Here is a 15,237-nt window from a genome sequence, read left to right on the forward strand (position 1 = left end):
GCGAAGTGTGATGTATGTCTCCGAACTAAACCGGCTTCTGGCTTACCGGCAGGTGAATTACATCCACTACCGATCCCTGATATGCCTTGGGAAAGTATTTCCATGGACTTTATTGTGGGACTTCCGAAAACCAAACGCCAGCACGATGCTATTCTGGTGTTTGTGGATCGCCTAACGAAAATGGTACATCTGGCTCCTTGCCGTACTACCGCTACCGCCGAACAATGTGCTGACATGATGTTTCATCACGTCGTGAGACTTCATGGAATGCCACAAAAGATTATCTCTGACCGTGACCCGAGATTTAAGAATCTGTTTCTACCGGCTTTGCTCAATCGAGCTGGTGCGAAACAAAACACGAGTACCGCTTTTCACCCTGAAACCGATGGACAAACCGAACGAATCAACCGAATCCTTGGAGATATGTTACGACAATATGTTTCGACTGACACTGAACAATGGGATCGTTATCTCGATGCCGCTGAATTCGCAATTAACAATCTGCGAAACCGAACCACGGGTCAGTCACCTTTCTTTCTGAATTACGGTTTCCATCCGCGAACGCCTCTACAGTTGGAACTTGCTGATACCGTTCCCGCTGCTAAGGTGTACGTGGATACGTTTCATGAACGACTGAATCTTGCGAAACGATTTTATCAATCTGCGCAAGACCGAGCTGTACAACAGGAGAGTAAGAAACGACGTACCGTAACCCTCCATGTTGGACAACAGGTATTACTGAGTACGAAAAATCTGTCTATACAGAAAGGCACACGAAAACTGATGCCCCGTTGGATTGGACCTTTTCCGATTACAGAAATGATTAATTCCGTTACTTTCCGTTTGAATTTGCCTCCTGAATACCGATTCCACGATGTGTTTCATGTGTCCTTACTCCGACCTTACTGCGCTGACGTCCCTGATGGACCTGTTCAGCCTCCGAAAGCTTTGGAACTTGACCCCGTCACTTCCAAGCCTGTCTGGACGATTGAACGTATTCTGAAGCATGAAACCCGTAAACTGAGAAAACGAACCTTATACCGATTTCTGGTCAAATGGAAAGGACATACTGATGAAAACAATACGTGGCTTGATTCTACCGATATTTCCGATCGAAACTTGATTACCGAGTACTGGAAGGCTCACCCGGAACACAGCGAGGACGCTGGTTCCTGGGGGGAGGAGGCAGCTGTTGTAGCGCGATAGCTACACAGTAATGATGAGCTTATCACGAAATATGCGAATCAATTATGATCATGAAATCTTCTGAAAACTGACCTGGCTGTCAAGAATCGTTTGTAAGAATTCACTGGAACTGAACATCATGAATCTGTACGACAGCCTTACCGAAATCCATAAATCTACTGAAATCGTCTTTGCTCACAGAACGGACGTGGGTTCTTTTAGAATTCATATTCTACTCACGTTCGGAGCGCGGTCTTATACCGTGGTCGGGGCAGTGCCGGCCTGAGACATACTTCACGGGCCAGTAGCACTGCACTACACTACAACAGGGCCTCTACCCCTAGCTCGGACAGGAAGGCAATAGCATCGTCGTGCGAGAATGAATCCATGGTTCCTCAGGCTGGAAATTACTGGCGGCTATGAAGGCCTGCAAGCATGCACCGGACAGACTGTTGGAGACACGGGCGAGGCGAGAAGTAGAGCAACGCTTAAAGAAGTAAGACAGGCAAAAAACGGGTCCCCCAGCCAGCCGGCTGCCAAGGCGACTTGAGTGGCCACTTGGCCTGACGCGAATTATCCGAAAAGGGAAAAAAATGGCGAACGCTGCCACAGAGTGAACCCGTGTGACGGTCTGTCCACAACCTCAAAATGTGAACACGATAGAAAGGGAAAAAGGTGGGAAGGCAAGACACCCCGAGTAAAAAAGGTCGTCAACGAAGCTTACAACTGCACTCGCGGGCGCCAACAACTGCACACACGGGCGCCAACAACTGCGCACACGGGCGCCAACAACTGTGCATGCGGCGCTAAAGACTGCGCACATGGGCGCCAACAACTGCGCACGCGGGCGCCAACAACTGTGCACGCGGGTGCCAACTATCATGCACACGGGCGCCTCAATCGCACGCATGGGTGCCCAATTCGATGCTCGCTGGCAACCTCATCATAACCAAAAAAGAATATTCCTGCGCACGCTGTGCTGACCGGTGATGGTCCTTGAAGAGAAGAAGCGGCACACGGGCCAAGAAAAAAGACAGGCACGTGGGCCCCACTCTACTGCACCAAGGCCTGAAAACCACTACTTGCCGCTGCAGCCTTCCTTGCAGCCATTGCCATTGCGATCGCTGCGATCAAAGCGCTCTGCATCACGACCTCCACCATACTCATGACCTCCACGCTGGCTGCCGCCCCTGTGGCTGCTGCCGCACGATCCGCCACCGCTGCCTCCGCCGCCGGAGCCTCCAGCACCGTGAGAATGGCTGCCGCCATGACTGCCAGGTGTGGAGGCACTCACCGTCCGCAAGGCCCAGTCCTTCTGTTTCCACACGAGGGCCTCCGCTTTTTCACCTTTTGGGATCCGTGTGCCGATAATGTTGTTAAAGCAGTGATCCGCGGCTGTCAGACCTATACAGGGCTCCGAGGCTAGCTGGTGAGTCACCTCCATACCGATCTCGGTGCGAAGCTGGAGCAGGTCGGTCCACTCAGCAGCCCTCTCATAGCAGCCAGCATCGAGGTAGCTGCGAATGAGCTGTAAGCCGAGATGGAAGCCAGTGAAGGCTTGCAGACGGTGACCGATCACGTTTCTTGGCACTTTCTGCTCATTAGCCATGAAGTCCGCGTGAAGCTCATCGGCCTGCTCCAAAGCGGCCCGATCGTCCCGGCGGTGCTTCTCGGAGACCTTTTCTAGGGCATTCATCACTACTGTTTCTAAAACAGCGGCGCCCATCTTGGCAGCACCGGCCGGCGGGGAGGACCCAATGGCGCCCAGCCCACCACCAGCCCCACCTGGAATGGTGGCTACGGTCTCTGTCGATGGCGCATTGTCATTAATAGTTGACATTTGAAGGAAATAAGTCGGAACCGTAAGAACTCGAACAGGTGTAGATCGGAACTTGAAATGGTAAGGCTTCAAATACAGCCTGTCACGCTGACTATTGGACAAGGCTGTATGCTCTTCTGCGTGAAGGCAGAATGACTTCACCAGGAGAGCAGCAAGAACGAAGTCACCACTGCGAACCAGTTGTACGACAGTACCACAGAACCAGCCTTAGAAGCTCCGGTCGCTTCACTTCGTCGCATCTAAGCCAACAATTATATGTCCCTCGCTGGCGCCAGTGTGTGCATGGAAGTACATACAACCCAGGGCATGCTTGCACTGCTGCACATGCTCGTACATATGAAACAGCCTGCAATGCACGAATGCGCTGGGAAATAAAAAGCAAGATACAGCGCTCAGGCTCCAGAAACGGATCCGTTTCATATCAGCACTGCCACTCGGCTCAATAGCTGCATGCTGTAGTTAACTACAGCATGTGGTTATCCTCGTTGTGAGTAGTAGTATCCTGGGTATCACGGGATCAGCATCCACCAATCCTTTCTTTTCTGAAAAAGCCGTGATATAACACCGAGGCATCCGAGTAGCGCCTTCATGTTCGTATAGGCGTCGTCCAACGACCGCTGAATTTCATGCTTGGGTGGTTCAGAGAGACTTGTAATAATCACCCAGCCCCACCGCCATCATGCAGAACTATCGGCATACGCACGCACGCACACATGAAAGCATGGTAGGCATATGCACCGCTTATATGAAACTTGATACACACACACGCGCTCACAGTCTATTCTGAATTTCGAAAGAATGGCAATACATGGACATTGACTAGCATTCATGGACATCGACTCTGCATACATGTGGATACGTACCCCATCCTACTAGTTGAATTACCTGCATAAATATCATTTCCACCTGCATAAATAAGCTGACTAAGTATCGCTTCGCCAACCTTCACCGTGCTCCGCTTAGGCACATCCTGCCTGAAAGCATTTACTTCGTACATTACCGGATTCGGTAAACACCAGCGCATACGCCAGCTGCTGTAACCCTAAAACGCAGAATCAGCCGTTGTGCTGGCTGGAATATTAACGCGTGTGTAAAAATAACCGGCATGCTATAGCAACTGCCGTATAGTACGGCACACACATAGCCTATCTATAGTCTGGTCTGGGTTGACACTACTGTAAATATCGGTCCTGAGTTCGATTCCCGGGGAGCCCCCCGAATTGGTTGGGTCCTGAGTTCGATTCCCGGGGAGCCCCCCGAATTAGTTGGGAACGCGAGATTATGGCTAGCTGCTGAGATGTGGAGTTGAGGTCACAGTTGATGGACCAGATTCGCACGCTGGATTGGTGGCGATTGCCGAACCCTCCGTCTCTTCGGGTGTTCGGGTGAATGGATGAGGAGGGGTCCCTGAAGGCTGGATCCGCCGCCTTGGACTTACAGTTCGTATGGCGAAGTACAGTGTGGTAGTGGTGGATGATGCTATAAGGTGATAAAATCGTAGAACTTACAATGTGATAAAGCGGCCCAGAAGCCTCCCACTCTGTAACATAACAATTACAATTGCATAGCCTAGAAATGCGCCCTAAAGTGCCCAGCCAGCATTTTGAGAAGGCCTTTCCAGCGACCATCTACTACAATTTCAGAAATTGAAGATCAGCCTATCGAGTGTAACCCACTAAAGGGTGGCAAGGATGGAAAGCGGAAGGAGTTAACTTAAACCCTAATTATAAATCAAACCTTCTCGGAGTTCTATCTTCACAGGTTTCAAACCGGACAAGTTGTCTTCCTTGTCATCTGCTTCGGTTATCCCCTTCGTTTACTCGCATCAGTTGACTTCAGCTCCCTTTTGTTTGGGGAAAGCCGAAAGAGCAACCAAAGGAGATGACAAGGAAGACAAACCAGCGGAGATAGAACCCCGAGAAGGATTGACTTAGGGTTTGAGTTAATGCCTTCTCCCCAAAGCCTATAATGTTCCGTGTAGGATGGAAGGCCAAACCACATAAGCGGCGGGTCTAACCCCTTCATACCGGAAAATCTTGAATCCACTACCCAATAATCTTATGCGGACATCAAGCCAGCGGGTAGCGACGCAACGATTGTTTTGACGGCTTTCCCTTGTACACATCAACGAAGTCCGCACCACAAGTTGCACATGCAGCAAACACCGCACACTACATATGAATAAGCGGGCGTACCAGCTTAGGTTACGGTGCTTAGGCTTTCCTGCATGCGCATGCAGTAACACTATCCCCCATGTCCTACCTTCTCTACCTTATTCACGACGCTAAACCTTTACGTATGAACAAACACCAGCCTTCGGTGTCGTTGGAGTACCCACAGTCTTCAAGCATGCATAAGCCGATCCGTCGTTGTTCAGGTACCAGGTGTTAAAGCTCTTGCACCTTGTGTCGGAGTTGCAACGGCTGATGGCATCTGTTAGGCTAAGCTGGACACAGTAAATGTCGTCTCCGAAATGATCCTGGTCCGCTGCCAGTTTGTAACCCGGGACTTGAGCACAGGCTGCAGGTCGCAAGTGTAACCGGGACAAAGCAAGCCGGGATGACGATTGAGTTTGCGAGCGATTGCAATGTGAATTGGACGTTCATCCGTACAGCCGTTCAGGCCCAGCTAATAAACTCACCTAAACTAAATCCAACACAACAAAGTTGACTTTTTCTTTCCGAAATGAACATTTCGCAGCCGTATCTTAATAATCCCTCGTGCAATCCGTGTATTGTAGCGTCACGGTAGCGGAGCTTAATCCTATCTGGCGGTGCGTGTTCCTGTATGTATGTTCTACTCCACGTATCATTTGAAGTTTATTACGATGCATTGGCAGGTGCGACGTCAAGTTGCAGTGTCATCTCCCATTTCGCACTTCAGATAGATAGATAGATAGATAGATAGATAGATAGATAGATAGATAGATAGATAGATAGATAGATAGATAGATAGATAGATAGATAGATAGATAGATAGATAGATAGATAGATAGATAGATAGATAGATAGATAGATAGATAGATAGATAGATAGATAGATAGATAGATAGATAGATAGATAGATAGATAGATAGATAGATAGATAGATAGATAGATAGATAGATAGATAGATAGATAGATAGATAGATAGATCATACATATGGAGCTGCCTATACAGGGTCTATGGGTGTTCAATGGCTTACGATTATTAATCTTGGTGTAGAAACAAATACCATTTGCGTTGGCCAGCGGACTGGCTACACGTTTGGCGCAGCTCCACTGCGTTCCATCCTGGATGGTGTAGGAATTGAATGCTTTGCAATCTGATCTGCTCGAGCAAATGCTGGCTCCCCAATTAGCGGTGGTTATTTGACAGTTGATGTCATCGCCATAGTGGTCAGCACCAGGCGAAAGGGTGTAGCCGGGGATGATGGCGCAATCTGCGTTAAGATTTAGCACGCAGTCAGCACAGGCACTGCAGATGCATGCACCAGCAACAATTAACATCAGCAGCAGCCAGCAGCCGCATGCACATGCACATACAGTATAGACCAAAGCGAACTTGCTGAGGGACAGGAAAGCATGCAAGGGTCCCTATCCATTATACCAGTGCAATATCTGGTAAACAAGCTACAGACCCCTAAAACAAGCTACAGACGTGCTTACTTACTCGTCGTGACCTTGGTGTAAATGCAAACACCCGATGCCGGAGACGTCGGTGCGGAAGCATACTTCAAGCAGCCGGCCAGGTTCCCCGAGCTGGAATCCACGTACGTGTTGAAGGCCTTGCACCTGCTATCGGTGGTGCATCGGCTGGCTGCTGTCTCGGTGGTAATAAGCCCCTCACATGCCAGGTCATCACCCGGATGATCCATATCAATGGCAACAGTGTAGCCCGCGATTGGAGGGCACGCTGCACGTGGGGCGGTATTCATTGCGCACACGGCAGCGGCGGATAACAATTGTACGTGCATTGAGAGGGTCACTGTACTACTTATTAAAATGGCAAGAACAGGATCAGGAGCATGCAGGAGCACTGTCATGGCTGGACCGACTACAGGATTTATCAGAGAAAAACGCCTGGATAATGAAGGTGAGGGCTATTGTTGATCGTCAGAAAAACCATTCCTTAAGGAAGAGTAGTTTTGCAAGCGCATAATTGCAGATTCTAATCCGTGTCGGAATGAGAACTGGTCGCAGGAGCTGTGAGAAGGGGACGGGACTGACAACATTGTCATATAACCATAAAATCACAATCCTACGCGACCTCAAGTAACCAAAATCCCACGGGATATGCCCGGGGGCGCCCGAGGAGGTTCACTCGAGGGGGGGAGGGATGTAAGAAGCTTCTTACATTAAGGGTTCAGCTTCCTTGGCATCACCCTGAGTACTCTTAAGCTTTGCCTTGAGCGGTGATTGGACGGTGGTCGACATTATCCACTTTCTTTCTTAAATTTGATAAAAAAAACAGGATATATATTTTGGGGTATATTTCCCAATATATGAGCCGGCCGCTTTCCATTACATACCTCGGTAATAGCAGATTCCTGCCAATGGTCGTACGGGCCCAGCTATGCGCTTAATACAGCCCCAGGTAGCATTGTTGACTACATATGAGTTGAACGCTTTGCAGTCGCCGTTGGAGGAACAGGCCCCCGCGACACCCTGCTGGCTAATTACGCTGCACCAAATATCATCCCCTACGTGGTCTCTGTCGACCATGAGTGAATAGCCTGAGAACCTGCTGCAGGCTGCAAGGGATGAAGTATGCATATGGGCAAGTGAGATAGAGGCGTACGTATGTATTTACCAACAATGCTATGTATTTAAGCTATAGCTTAACCAGCCATACCCTTTATTACAATGCTTCCGTTTCGTTGCTCATAAGCATAATTATGTGTACATGTACATGTGGGCAATGTGAAACATACACCTACTCGGGGCTGGCATATGAATCAAGCCTTTGCTCGATGGCATCGATGTATGTATGTCGGAATCGCCGGAAAGGCCATTCCTGGTAAGAGCCATGATGAGCCATGGTTACATGATGATGAACCGCGATTACCCTGAAATGTGGGCTTTATTAAGATGGTGTCTGAGGACAGGTTGGATTTACTTCCAACCACGTGCAAGTGGACGGCAACATGGGCCGCAGGCATAGTGATTCCTGCGTGACAAAATACTGATGGCGGCCAATGTGGACTGTATGTTGCAACCCTTTCATCGTTGAATCCCTTAATACGTGCTAGGCTTCATGGTCCCACCCGGAGCAACTTAAACTTTCATTTTTTACTTTGTATGTCGGACCTGAGCATGCATGCACGCAACATCAATAAAATTAAGGAAGCCAGCTAGCTGTCACTAGCCACACCAAACACACCCGCCTGCTGTGCGTGTGTGTGGGTCATGCATGGAAGAAGGAACGAATGAGACCTGAAGTGATCAACGAAATATGCGAGGGCAGAAGGCTTGCAGATGTTGTGGGGTTCAGTGGTATTCCTGTTCATTTCTGCAGGTATGTGAGCTGCACACCTAGGTCTACCACCGCACTAGCTGGATTCCCACACTACCCTGCACACCTTACCTTCCTATACTTACACGAAATGAAAGATCTTTCATTTACTCTAGAGTATCAGCCCTGGATTGATAATGGTCTGCTGGTGGCCAGAAACGAGTGCGGAGCTCGCATGAGCCAACAAGCCAAGCAAGGAAGGCAAACTTACCTATTCGTGTGGGAGGTGGGGGCGGTGGACTCAGCGGTGGCGGGCTGGGGGGTGGCGGGCTGGGGGGTGGAGGGCTAGGGGGTGGAGGGCTGGGGGGTGGAGGGCTAGGGGGTGGAGGGCTGGGGGGTGGCGGTGGCACAGGTGGCTGGGGGGAAGGAGGTGGTCGTGGCACAGGTGGCTGGGGGGAAGGAGGTGGTGGTGGCACAGGTGGCTGGGGGGAAGGAGGTGGTGGTGGCACAGGTGGCTGGGGGGAAGGAGGTGGTGGTGGCACAGGTGGCTGGGGGGAAGGAGGTGGTGGTGGCACAGGTGGCTGGGGGGAAGGAGGTGGTGGTGGCACAGGTGGCTGGGGGGAAGGGGGTGGTGGTGGCACAGGTGGCTGGGGGGAAGGAGGTGGTGGTGGCACAGGTGGCTGGGGGGAAGGAGGTGGTGGTGGCACAGGTGGCTGGGGGGAAGGAGGTGGCGGTGGCACAGGTGGCTGGGGGGAAGGAGGTGGTGGTGGCACAGGTGGCCGGGGGGAAGGAGGTGACGGTGGCCTTGGCAGTGGAGGTCTAGGAGGTCGCGGGCTCGGGGGCCGCGGGGAAAGGGGCGGAGGTGGCTGGGCTTCCAGGTCGCCGAGGGAAGGACACTCAAAAGGCGAGTTCTTAAATCGGCAGAGGTGCACCCTCAAGGTGTCCGTATCGACCCATGATCCCCCATACACGACTAGGTTGTAGACATCCAAGGTCAGCTGGGACATGGGGCTGACGGCGTTGATGAACTGGATTTTGCGGTCGCTGTTTGCATAGAGGTTTGGTAAGCCATTATCCTGCATGCAGCAACAGTAGAAAAAACGCTTAAATAGTTTGCATTGCAGTAGCGAAATATCAGTGCACGTGCCGGTAGCGAAATATCACTTAGATAGTTTGCACTGCAGTAAAAACCCTAAACTGCAGCTGCAGTAGCGAAATATCCATGCCTGCTTTCGACACCCAAAACCAATTACAAATATCGCATCCAACGTTTCGTGATAGGTATTTGGAGGCACCGCTCACCATCGTGGCATTTACTTCATGAATGTTAACCTTGGAAGCGTATGATTGTCCTAGGCCAGCATCGCCTCTCCTTGCTACTCGGACAGCCATGTACAGGTTCAGAGCTGACTTTGAGTCGTTGTACATACTCAGCCAGTCGGGTATGACACGCAGGTAGTTGTTGCTGCCGGTGAGGTAGGTGGCAGGCAGCACAAAGGTTTTCGTAGTGCCTGGCAGCAAGGCACTGCTGTTCAGCTGGTCACCTCCGACCGCGGGAGTGGCCCAGCCCATGCGGGAGATCTCCGCAGCGTTGGGGCAAGCGTTGCCGCGACCCATAGCCGTCGAGTAGTCGCCGTACTCAATACCGTTCTGCCAAGAGTGCCAGAGACCTGTGCACATGTAACGAGCAGCACATAGAGTACTAGCTGGCGCCCTGGTTGAGAACTAGGATAATACAGGTCGGAAGCCGAATCGTAAATAGCTATTAGACTTGTTTACCGAGTATCTCATACGAAGAGAGAGGGACCGTCCCCTTTCTATTATACCAGAGTACGACTTACATATGATTTAAATTTTACAGACCTTCGTGCAGCAGAATTAGGATGCATGTATATCACTTATGGGTTGCCTGCCATATGGCATGCATGCTAAAGATCAAGGTACTACTTAGCGAAGCGTTGCTACCAAGGCCCTACAAGTTTGATTTTAACACCTTCAAATGGCTTGCAAGTAGGTTTTAGAAGAAAACAAGCGTTAACGCCCAAGTTGCTGTAAGTTGCATGTTTGGGCATTACTGTTTGGTCCAGCATCAATCATCGATAGATATCAATACACTCAGGCAGTCACCCATCACACATACCATAGTTGTGTAGGGCCTCCTGCATTATTGTTGCCCATCTGTACACTCCATTGGCTGATGTCTGCAGGAAGGTCTGTCGGCCCGGCAAATATGCCAGCCCTGACCAGGGGCACACTGGTTGAAGCCCCGGTGGCACTATGTAGGTGTAGTGGCTGAAGGATGAGAAGGCTGCAGGGCCGATGAGGGCTTTGGTCGCTCCATCCGCCTTGGTGGACATTGCCCAGTCGGCACAACTAGTCGTGATAGGTGTCGAACACTGGTGCGTCACACGCACAGCCCGGAAGGCAGTTATGTCGAGGTTGAACTTCCCATAGGAGCACTGCGTGTACTTTTCAGCAAGGCCCCCCTTGCCATCCCCATTTGGGCCCAGGTAGAGGGTCCGGATTTCTTCCTCTGTGATGTTAGCAGGGTAGCCGCAAGCCGGGTAGTCGAGAACCATGACCAGGAGGCGCTGGTAGATGGGTTCATCAGCGCTTAGCAGGGCTGCTGGGGCGAGGGTGATGGTGGTCAAGGTAGTCGAATTGTCGGGTGTGCATTCGCCCGTCGCCCCATTAAAAAGACAGTCCTGTACATACGTGCATTCACCGATTCACATATAAGTAAGCATGTGCTCTGGATGCACCCATGTGGGAACTACTCGTTCAGCATGTGGTATGTGATGAGACCGCAGTGCAGCACAGACAGAGCTGGCATGCATGGATTGCATGACCCAACCGTGTGAAGCAAGGGGGGATGAAAAAAGTAATTGAGGCACGTAACAACTTATTGGTATTCTGGAACTGGTGACTGCAAAAATACGGCCTGAAAACTTATTTTTACACGCGAAACGTTTTAATAATCCTTGGCTCCAAATTGTTGAAGGCCAGAGCAAGCGGAGTCAAGGAAGACCTTTGCTGCTGCGTTATTGCTTGCAGCAGCAGCTGCAGCAGCAGCAGGTAGCATGCTGAACTCCTATTACACTCACGAATACCACCACCGCTGCTGTTGCCGATGTTTCATATGCTCGCTGGCGACTTGCCGGCACCTTGCCGACAACTTGCCTCCTTTGAAAGGAGGCCCCTGCTGCTGACCAGTACGTAGATTGGCATGCATACATACAATGCAATGTCATGCAATGCATTGCATGGACCATATGGTCCAGCAATAATCCAAATAACTTGCTCATCACCAGTATTGGTCCTGCTGGAATAATGCTGGTTCGCCTGCTGTTCCTGTATCAGAACGACTCGTTCAGAAGGGTCTTCACATCATACCTGCATCATGAATAGCTATCAGCAGGTCTCTGGCCGACGCCTGTTTGTGTACCCCCACAACGGCTGTAAATTTCCTGCTGTGTACAGCACCTTTGACACTACTGGTTTGGCGCTCGCTGTAGTACCTACTACATTTCGCTCCCCTCATCACACTTCGGCCAGTGGCGATGCACTTCTAAGGGAATCGATGTGCACACGTTACAATACACTCACCAGCTCCACCACAGCACCAGGTGAAACGGGGATACCCCTTGAGTCCCTTCCGGGTGGTATGTAACCGCCACTGAGCGGTATCAGTGCTCCTTCGCTATCACGGATTAGCCACTGCTGAATGTTATCCAAGGTAACATAAAGAAGGTCCCCAACGATCTGCGTTCTGACGACATTCTCTGCGATGAGTCTCCGAGCTCCCACCGCATGCACCACTGCATGCAAGCGCGCACGCGGCACGGCCAATATTGAGATGAACGAAAGCGCAGGGGAAGCATTGATTACTTCAGCATATCCGTGCGCAAGGGCACCGTCATATTGATATGCGCGCGTATGTATTAGGGTCTGTTCCCAGTGCGGATTAAGGGACGGGATTAGCTTTAAATCCGGCGCTGATCCCCGCCATGGAAACTCTGTGGGATTAAGCTGGATCAGCGTAGGAGGGATTAGGAGCTGCGTAAGTCTTAATACATGCACATACAACAGCATGCATGTGCACCACCGGAAAACTCAGGGTTCTTTTAAATAACGCACGTCAAACTACATCAAACTGTTCATTTGCCATGCTGGGCGCTTTCGTTTGCTTCGTCGATCCCTCCAACTCGTCGGCATTTGCGTCGGTAATAGTATTCGCAGCTACAGAAGGAACACCAGGATGCAGGCGCACATGGAAGAAATGACAGTTACAGCTCATTACATACAGCTTTTTGATTTGCGCTCCTGTGCCGAAAAATAGTCAGTTGCTAGCAGGGAGCACGCATGCTGCTGCCCGCAAAGTAGTAAGACCCCGCATCCCGCTGTCAGCTTGCAGGAGTTTCCACCATTATGATAATACAATGCCCCACCCAAAACATTCACTGCAGCAATCCTAGAGCGCGACGAGGATCATGCTCAGCTTCCGTAACACTGCTGCACGCCGTCCTGCCATACTACTTACCTTCCATACTACCAGCGAGTGATAGAATGAGAAGCAGGTTGAGCATCATGCTTCAATAATTAGAGATCGACAAACAAACTTTGTGTAGTTGTTAAAAATAAACTATTGCTTTAGATGCCAGGTCCGGTGGGTTCGCAGCTGCAGGCATACGTGAGATCAGCGTTTGTCCAGCGCATTTCATGTTAGTGCTAAACAGTAGAACTCAGTGCCGGTGTAACCTTAAGTCGTACCGACAACACGCGGGTGCAGGTAGCCTGTTTAGGGTTCCTAGAGGTGGTATGGCGCCTCTCGCGCGGCTCTCCCTTAGTTCGGTTCAAGTTTTCTGCGCCGCTGTGTTGCCTAGCCAGGGGCTGGAAGAGTGCCCCAGTGAGGGAGTGAGGTGTGCGCGGAGGAACAGAAGGACGTGGAGCCGCGCGCCCGTTCCTGCGCTGTGCTTCGGTCCGGTCAGGGCCCCCAGCGCCCGTCCTTTCTCGGGACGAGCCGCCCACAGTTTAACACCCCACCAACAAGTTCGCGTAGCCGTACAGGTTTTGAGCTTTCCGATTTCAAGTTACGACGACCCTATGGATTTTGAGTTCCTGGCATTGAAACGTTTTAAAAGATAGATCAGTGCACGCTCGGTCTTGAATAATGCATCTAAGTAATGGCATTTTTTTTCTGTCCAAAAACTGTTCAGCATGAAACAACACGATACGCGTAATGTCGGCTTGCCCAAAAGCGGAATTGTCTTAGCCTGTAGTGGTTGCTTTGAGGGTGCCGCAGCCTATGTTGTGATGAGATTTTGATAATCTGTATGAGTGCTGTGAGTCGATGGTGCTGAATCGATTGAAAGCTTACAAGAAGCAGAGGTAATGGGTAATTCACTTTATATACAACGTTCATATAATACAACGTTCATTATTACCGTAGTGACAGGAAATGTTCGTGATTTTATTGTTCGAGACACCCTCAAAATTACACCCGAAATTATTGGTGAAACTGTTGAATTCGTGAGAAGCCAACGCAACCGAAGCAACGGTGCCTGCAATATTCGTTAATGGGTCCGACTCAGAACGCCGATTGACGCAAAAGCTGGCCAATGCATGCACGGTTATTTAGGAGCGGCAAAACCAGCTCTATCCGTAGCTGGGGCGCCGCGAGCAAGTGTGAAGAGTCCGCATTGAAGGAGGCTTTGTTGCTTAGGCCGCTTGGCCCTCGGATCCATGTCCGTTCAATTATTATGGATGTATATATGGCCAGAAAAGTGGAACTCGACGAGTAATTACTGTGTTGAAGGCATTATACGATTTGGCTTCGGAGCACACATATATTCGTGACGACCATCGCCTGGAACAGCTTGTAATTTATATGTGACATAATTTCGTGATGCCGTCACGAAATTAAAATCACGAACATTTCCTGTCACTACGGTACTAGTTCTGCTTAGGAATTTCTTCTTTCTACTTGACGCTTCACTTTGCCATTTTTCCGGGTATCACATCCCAGCTGGGATTTGCAGATGTCTGGTCGATTTGACATCTGCAGATGTCTGGTCGATTTGCGTCATGCGAACTTTTGTAACCGCCTTATGTTAAGATATAGGCGAGTGGAACTGTGTAGGTAAAGCCAACCTTAACCGTTACAGGTATCACAGAACAAGCTTTCAGTCAAAACATCATCTCCTTTATACCAAACATTCCATCTTATCTGTCGTACAGCCGTTAGTGTTCTGGCCGGAAGTCAACACTCCCCCTCGGACGGAACACTCGGGCGAATCCAACTCAACGAACACCCAGCCCTTCTCGAAACTGCACGAACTTCCCTTCCGGTAACGGCTTCGTGAGGATATCCGCTACCATGCTGGTAGTGGGACAGTACTCAAACTTCACCTGCCCCATAGATACCCTCTCACGCACAAAATGATGAATCACATCGATGTGCTTCGCACGTTCCGAAACAATCGGATTCTTTATCAAACTTAATGCTCCCTGGTTGTCACCCCAGATACGCATCACATCGATCTCACACCCAAACTCGGGCAGAAGTTTCCTCAGCCAGAGCGCTTCGCGAGTAGCTAGGGACGCCGCCATATACTCGGCCTCCACAGTCGATGCTGCTACAGTCGGTTGCAACCGACTCTTCCAGCTGACGGCTCCACCGCCAAGGATAAAGGCATATCCAGTTGTCGAACGGCGGTTGTCTCGATCCACTGCCCAATCCGCATCGGCATAACCCTCAATTGCCTTGCTGTCCCTGGCAAA

General features: G+C 50.5%; 3 protein-coding genes across 3 annotated transcripts; all 3 read right to left on the reverse strand.

Moving 5' to 3' along the window:
• Window positions 1-1,035: 1,035 nt before the first annotated feature.
• Window positions 1,036-3,025, reverse strand: VOLCADRAFT_90993 (uncharacterized protein; the record flags this gene model as incomplete). The annotated part of the gene is made up of 3 exons (XM_002950586.1): window positions 1,036-1,172; window positions 2,268-2,424; window positions 2,480-3,025. 3 exons carry the CDS (start codon window positions 3,023-3,025, stop codon window positions 1,036-1,038), a joined length of 840 nt encoding a protein of 279 aa, XP_002950632.1.
• Window positions 3,026-4,252: 1,227 nt separating this feature from the next.
• On the reverse strand, window positions 4,253-6,480 carry VOLCADRAFT_104769 (uncharacterized protein; the record flags this gene model as incomplete). Its single annotated transcript, XM_002950587.1, has 2 exons — window positions 4,253-5,545; window positions 6,209-6,480. Coding segments are annotated over 2 exons (507 nt in total), but the record flags the coding sequence as incomplete, so codon positions are not given.
• A 2,144-nt stretch (window positions 6,481-8,624) lies between these two features.
• On the reverse strand, window positions 8,625-11,051 carry vmp25 (metalloproteinase, extracellular matrix glycoprotein VMP25; the record flags this gene model as incomplete). The annotated part of the gene is made up of 4 exons (XM_002950588.1): window positions 8,625-8,873; window positions 9,231-9,533; window positions 9,760-10,127; window positions 10,598-11,051. Coding segments are annotated over 4 exons (1,374 nt in total), but the record flags the coding sequence as incomplete, so codon positions are not given.
• Window positions 11,052-15,237: the final 4,186 nt, after the last annotated feature.

Source organism: Volvox carteri, assembly GCF_000143455.1.
Source record: "Volvox carteri f. nagariensis unplaced genomic scaffold VOLCAscaffold_19, whole genome shotgun sequence".
Taxonomy (NCBI): Eukaryota; Viridiplantae; Chlorophyta; class Chlorophyceae; order Chlamydomonadales; family Volvocaceae; genus Volvox; species Volvox carteri.